The 7,268-nt window shown below is 35.2% G+C and overlaps 1 protein-coding gene across 1 annotated transcript; it reads left to right on the forward strand.

Moving 5' to 3' along the window:
• Positions 1-403: 403 nt before the first annotated feature.
• Positions 404-2,646, forward strand: LOC126765932 (uncharacterized). Its single transcript, XM_050483664.1, has 2 exons — positions 404-1,690; positions 1,764-2,646. Exons 1-2 carry the CDS (start codon positions 638-640, stop codon positions 1,938-1,940), a joined length of 1,230 nt encoding a protein of 409 aa, XP_050339621.1. The 5' UTR covers positions 404-637; the 3' UTR covers positions 1,941-2,646.
• Positions 2,647-7,268: the final 4,622 nt, after the last annotated feature.

Here is a 7,268-nt window from a genome sequence, read left to right on the forward strand (position 1 = left end):
ATGATCTTAAACTAACAATAGACAATTGTGTTTGCCCTTGAGATCGCAAATGATCCTAAACTAACAATAGACAAGAAACAATTATGTTTGCCCTGAAGATCGCAAATGATCTTAAACTAACAATAGGCAATTGTGTTTGCCCTTGCAAACACTTATGCTTAAGATATGTGTACATACTGTCGGTATGTACAGTAGATTAGTGTTAAGATGTGTGTATGCACTCAGCATGTGGTGCATACATAAATTAGGATAGGTATGCTATAAATAAAGGAGCTTTGGGCAACCAGAGCTGAGTTCTATTTAACAACCGAAACCCTATGCGTCTTACTTTACAATTACCATTTCATTCTTATTACCTCAAAAAGTTTACAATGCATCCACCATCCTCTACACCGCAAGATGAAGCAACTACATCAACAACTATCGAAAACCCAATGAGTCATTTACCCAAGCATGATGTTACTGTTTTTGGTGTGTCTACTGATTTGACTGATCTTAATTTACCAACCCATCGGATATCTTGAGATATTATTTTTACTTAAGCGAACGTGCTAAAACAGAACAAAAAAAGTTTTCCCATAAATCATTCACTATTCAAGTACAAGATAAGTTGATTGGAATTTGGGAAAAACTTGGTATGGAAATAATGCTGAAAAAAAGTGTATGTAATAAATTGAATAAATTGCTTGACAAGTATCAAGAGCAAATCAAGAGAAGAAACAACACCCAACAATTTACAGAGTATGTAAAATATCTGGAAACAATTTTTTACATTGGAACATCTAAATGCGATTTGAAGGCAGCTCCATGTGCATGCGGCTGGGTCCCCGAACGCCTCAAAGAGTTCATGCACGATCAACATAATCAGAGAAGACTAACAATGATTGCATTTATGATGGAAACTGAAGAGCAAGGAGCAACGTCTATGTCATCAATGCCAACATACCAAGATCCCGATGATTCAACATACGCACCGCCACCGGTTCAAGAAGATATGGATAGAAGCACAAGTTCGCAATACACAGAGAGATACGATTGTTTTAACTTTGCCTTGGTATGTGACAGATTTGGTGTGCCTGACAGAGTAGCATCAGCTTTGGGAACCGCTCTTTTGCAAGATTTTAAAATTAAAGATAAGCATGGGAAACCTCTCATCATGGATAAATCGAAAGTTCGCAGAGAAAAAGAGAAATGCAGACAAGAAGTGCTTGGCAAACGGTTAGATGATACCAATTTGTTAGCGTTTTCATTCGATGGCAGAAAAGATGATACTTTAACGATAGATAAAATTGATGAGAAGTATCATACTAGGATGGTAAAAGAACCTCATCTTGTTATTTTGAGAGAACCCAATTCTGAATTGATTGGTTACGTAAGACTGGAACATGAAACCGCTGAATACAAAACAACCAAATTAAATGGTTTTTTCAACGATAAAAATATATCACTGGATACCTTAATTGGAATATGCACTGACGGTGAGCCAACAAACACTGGCCCACACGGTGGAATTATACGACGATTCGAATTGCTGTTAAAAAGACCATTGCATTGGTTTGTTTGCCTTCTACACTTCAACGAACTTCCGTTTCGGCATTTGTTTGAAGCTTTGGATAAATCAACCAGCACTGGACCAAGATCGGCAACCGGAAAACTGAGCCGTCAAATCGAAACTTGTGAAACTCTTCCGGTAAGTTATTGCTATCACTCATTTATTATAATTGTCAACCATTTTTAATTATTTTATTATTATATATTTTTAGGTGGTGGACGGCTTCCAGAAAATTGAGTTGCAAAATATAACCCCTGTTCCAGAAAAAAAAGAATTTTCCACCAATTCAAAGTACTTATACGACATGGCCCATGCAATTTCTAGCGGCGTGGTTCCGGTGGATCTGGCTAAGATCAAACCAGGGAAAATTGTGTGTGATTATATGTGACAACGGAAAATCCAGATGCAAATTTAAGAATTCTGGTTGAATTTATAATTAAATGTTATGTGCCAATGTACTTCAATATCAAGTATTACAGCTCTGTCGTGTACGGCAGTGCATTATTTTTCAAGTTCATTGGTTGGTCACGATTTCTAGAACCTCGTTTACGCAAAATTGTCAGTCAAGTAATTAAAGATAATTCATATTATGCGCATTCGGAAAATATCAAGTTATCAATGTTGTTTGGTGATAGGAAAGAAAAGCGCGACTGTGCCATCAAGAAAATTCTACGCTATCGAACCGATGTTGACGAGCCAATGGAACTTAGAGTTTATAAAAAACCAGATATAAACTTTAATTGCACAAGTTATACGGAATTGATCAATTTGAATGATATAAATATCGTATTTGAATCACCATTCACGCGAAGCATTCCGTACGATACATTGAAAGAATATTTAAATCAAGATGATCCACCGTTTAATGATCCAAAAATTCCATCACACATACAAGGAACGCAACGACATGTTCAATTGCTAGCTGCGTTTCCAAACGGGTTATACCGGAAAATGTAGAGGCTGTTATGGCGACGACATTAGAGAACCGTGCGAAATTGCCCAGACTTGAAAGTAAAAAAGACTTCCAGCAATAATTTTTTTTTAGTTTCTTACTTAACTTACTTAAATTAATTTTTTCATTTACATACTATGTTCTGACTAAATAAATTTCTTAAGAGAAAAAATAGATATTATTATAAATAAATAAATAAAAATAAAGAAAAAACATAGCCATTTAGCTGATTTTTTCATGTAAATCACCAAAAATGGTGATTTTTTGAAATTATTGTATGGGGAACCCTCCAGGGGAGTTCCAGGGGGTGTGCCACTGGCATGGGTGAATCGGCCGTCTAAAGTTAGTGGGGGTCGGTCATACATTTGGACTCGATTGGAGCACTCTAAATGGGTCAAAGTGGGATTTTTCAAAATTTGCCCCTACCCAAAAGTTCGACCCAAATTGGGGGACATCAAAATTCGTTTTTAAGGTATGGTTCCTTCGGCAAAGTTTTTTATTTTGATCCCTAGAATATGATTTTCATAGAGCAATGGGCGATTTTTAAATCGACTTATCAAGTGGAATTTCTAAGTGCTTTGGAGAGGCTTAGTATGACACCGCATTATTTGCGTCTCAAAGTTGGGATCTGTCGTTATTATGTTTCGCAATCTTCAAGCACCGAAACTGTGTAATGCAACCCGACTGTAACGTAACTATCTTATAGAATGGGGCAGAATGCTTGACTCTACGAATTCCTCTGAGCTCCAACGATTTGCCATTTTCATTGCCAATTTTCCATATCAGTTTCAACGCATTCCGTTTCCAGTGAAAATTGCATTTGAGATGAGAATCAATAGGACACAAGGATAGTCGCTGGAAGTGTGTGGCATAAATTTGGAAATGCTATGTTTTTCACACGGCCGGATATACGTGGCGTGCTCACGAGTTGGAAAACCATCTTCTCTGTACATTTACGCATCCATACAGAAACCAAAAAATTTGGTTTATCAGGCTTCGCTACATTTAAAAATTTGGAAAAATCGAAAATAAATGATTTTCAACACAATATGAATTCAACTTCCTTTTCGTTTCAAAACACATAATTTCAGGCAGGACAACGGCTGCCGGGTCAGCTAGTTATTTAAATAAATTACAAAGCTAAAATTATAGATAAAAAGAAGAAACCCAGTGGTGCATTTGAACGCAAACAACGTCAAGAAAGAGAAGATAGTAAACAAAAATTTTCTAATTTTCTGATGTATTGGGAAACTTTACCAACAAAATGTTAAGTGATAACGGAAAACGTCAAATTCTTGATGTGAGCCCTTCAAGACCTTCACCAACAACATCAACCAGAACAATAACAGCCCTATTCTGAAAAAACTTCTTAACTGAGTTGAGAGGAAAAATTTAAGAGATTTCTTGTGAGGCATATTTAGTGAGGCTATTCTTGCTCAAACCTCATAAGAAAAAAACTTAAAAAAGTCATCACGTGAGGTAAAAAGCTTTTTGCTGTCAAACAGCTGTTTTAATAAAAATAATAGGGTGAAACAATCCCAATATGGGTACAATCGATTGCGCCGATTGTGCCCTTGATCCCAAATTTCGTGCAAAATCTTGAGGAGAAAATTTATTTATTTATTTATTTTACCCCTTCTTTGTATCTGAAACATTCTGCGCGCTTGAAGGGAAAAAAATTTCAATGCCCTTAACATCCATAATTAATTTCGAAATAAAGTGCAGAGCTCTAGACACAGAGGACTGGCTCATAGAGAGCATTTAAATATTACCAACGCATTTTTGGTAAGATACAAACACGCCAGGAAACGCAGATCAAAATATATACTCGACTCCTGCACATCATGCGGCACCAATTCACCTATAAGTACTTTACATAGCGATTTTGGGAATCGAAATGTATTTATAAATGTTGTGTCTTGCATAGTAAAAGGATCGCTTTTGTCTCGTAAACCCTTCAAAATTTTCCTCCTACCCCCGTTTCCTCCTCCTCAACAATTGTCGCATACACAAAGAACAGTTCCTCCATGCTAGTTATAAAACTCAAATATTTAAAAAAAAATGTCAAATATTGATGTAAAACAAAAAAAACACAGATGTTATGTATTATGATGGCTGCTTTCACACGTCACAGATATTTGTGATAATAGTGAGCATTTGAGCTTTTGTATTTTCGCCAACATAAGGTAACCCTCACTATAGTGAGTGTGGTAATGTTTGTGGGGGCATGAGAATAGGTGTAAGTGTCTTTCAAAATTGTACTACGTTTCGTGGTCTAAATATTGGCCAGTTAATCTGTTTTGGTTGTGTTATTCCAAAATATTAGACGCTACCAATTGTCAACCCTGCTGGTTATTTGCTTCACAAAGGAATAAAGTTTGGTGTACCGGAATTTGAGATTGGAAGCATTTATCAGAAAGAATTAAACAACACGTTGGTAAGGTGGCCATTCGAAAACATGTGCTGTGTATGAATTTTGGAAAATAAACGATACCAATACCAGGAATAAAGGGATGTACAACTTATTCCAGTGTGAGAGCGCTTCAAAATTAGCGTTTTTTATAACATTTTCCATTATGGCCAGATTGAAAATAATAATTTGTGGGCATTTAAATTGAAACACCCAACATTTAGTAGGAATAAAAATTGCTATGCAGTGGTTATTTATTATATGGAGAAACTATTTAAATCTTTATAAAGTATAATAGAACAACTGACTTTTGACCTTTCAATACCCAATAAAAGGATTTAAGCTTGCTAGCTCTCAATCATTAAATGCTTTTAATCATTTTAAATTGAAACTAATACCATGATGCTTCAAATTACAAAACGTTTCATGAAATACCTTTAAATTTCACAAATTTATTTAATTTTCATTGTTTTTCATATCTATAAGTGGTCTTGAACGATGCAACAAATCCTTCCGTTTACATATTTTTTTGTTAAGATCGCTCGTTTCCAATTGATAAACGTCAAAACCTACTGAACTCGATTAGCTGTCAAAGGTTTTGACGTTTAGCAATTGCTCTCTCAGTTCCAGCATGGATAAATTGATCCGAAACTCCTCTCTTCGCTTTCTGAGAGAGCCCATGATCTTCACGGTTTGGTATGGCAATACTGAAAGTTCATGGGCTACGAATCAGGTGACAAGCTAAACAATGAACTGCCAGACAAAATGCCGTTAAAAATAACTAACAAAATTAGTTCGTTATTTTTCATTGAGGAGTACATGTTGTGAAAATATAGTGTATAGGTTTTTTATTAAAAATACAGCGTATAACAGCCCTATTCTCATGCCCTCACAAAAGTCACCAACCTCACTACAGTGATGTTTCTCACTATAGTGAGGGGTTACCTTATTCTGGCGAAAATTCAAAAGCTCAAATGCTCACTATTATCACAAATATCTGTGACGTGTGAAAGCAGCCATCATAAAACAAAACATCTGTGTTTGTTTTGTTTTACATCAATATTTGACATTTTTTAAAAAATATTTGAGTTTTATAACTAGCATGGAGGTACTGTTCTTTGTGTATGCGGCAATTGTTGAGGAGGAGGAATCGGGGGTAGGAGGAAAATTTTGAAGGGTTTACGAGACAAAAGCGATCCTTTTACCATGCAAGACACAACATTTATAAATACATTTCGATTCCCAAAATCGCTATGTAAAGTACTTATAGGTGAATTGGTGCCGCATGATGTGCAGAAGTCGAGTATATCTTTTGATCTACGTTTCCTGGCGTGTTTGTATTTTTACGGGCATGGCTCTTACCAAAAATGCGTTGGTAATAGTTATATGCTCTCTATGAGCCAGTCCTCTGTGTCTAGAGCTCTGCACTTTATTTCGAAATTAATTATGGATGTTAAGGGCAGTGAAATTTAATTTGGGTAAGATAAATAAATACAAATAAATATAAATAAATAAATTTTCTCTGAAAGATTTTACACGAAATTTGGGATCAAGGGCACAATCGGCGCAATCGATTGTACCCACATTGGGATTGTTTCACCCTCAAGCACAGACGCATACATATCTTTATTATCCATTTGTGTTTTTGTTTGTTTATTTTTACTAAAACAGCCGTTTGACAGCAAAAAGCTTTCTACCTCACGTGGTGACTTTTTTAAGCTTTTTTCTTATGAGGTTTGAGCAAGAATAGCCTCACAAAATATGCCTCACAAGAAATCTCTCAAATTTTCATCTCAACTCGGTTGAGAGGTTTTTTCAGAATAGGGCAGTAAGTGTTTTTACTAAAAATAAAGTTGGTAAGTATATTATTAAGGCCATCGTAAATACATGTATATAAATATATTATGTTTTCCTAACGTATTATAGGAAAATGCCGAGAACTAAATATAAGTGTGTGGCTGGATGCGTAGGAGCGCGACGGTTTTTCAATTTCCCCAACAAGGAGAAGGATGGATCCAGGTTCGTAAATAATTTTAATTAGTAGAAAAATATAGTTATTTAGTGAAATTTAGAAATATTTTTTCTTAAATTGTGCCTATTTTGATATTGTTTTAGATGCAATTTATTGCATGATAAAAAATATATTATACTTGCGAAATGTAATGTAATTTAGTAAATAGTCCCTGCAAGACGGAGGTAACAGATTGCACAAACATATTGAAACATTTTCAGCTGTTCACTAACACTGTTACATTTTCTGGAATTTTCAATTGAATGGGAAAATACGTAAGTAGGATAGAGAAAAACTATCGACATTCTAAACATATTGTAATATTAACTTGCTAGAATAGGAG

The sequence above is a fragment of the Bactrocera neohumeralis genome, unplaced genomic scaffold, assembly GCF_024586455.1.
Source record: "Bactrocera neohumeralis isolate Rockhampton unplaced genomic scaffold, APGP_CSIRO_Bneo_wtdbg2-racon-allhic-juicebox.fasta_v2 cluster11, whole genome shotgun sequence".
Lineage (NCBI taxonomy): Eukaryota > Metazoa > Arthropoda > Insecta > Diptera > Tephritidae > Bactrocera > Bactrocera neohumeralis.

What these genes read in the sequence shown, in the direction of transcription:
- LOC126765932 (XM_050483664.1), top strand. Translation starts at nt 638, where the DNA reads ATGGAAATAATGCTGAAAAAAAGTGTATGTAATAAATTGAATAAATTG. An exon ending in AAACTTGTGAAACTCTTCCG is followed by an intron (nt 1,691 to 1,763) that starts GTAAGTTATTGC and finishes ATATATTTTTAG; the next exon opens with GTGGTGGACGGCTTCCAGAA.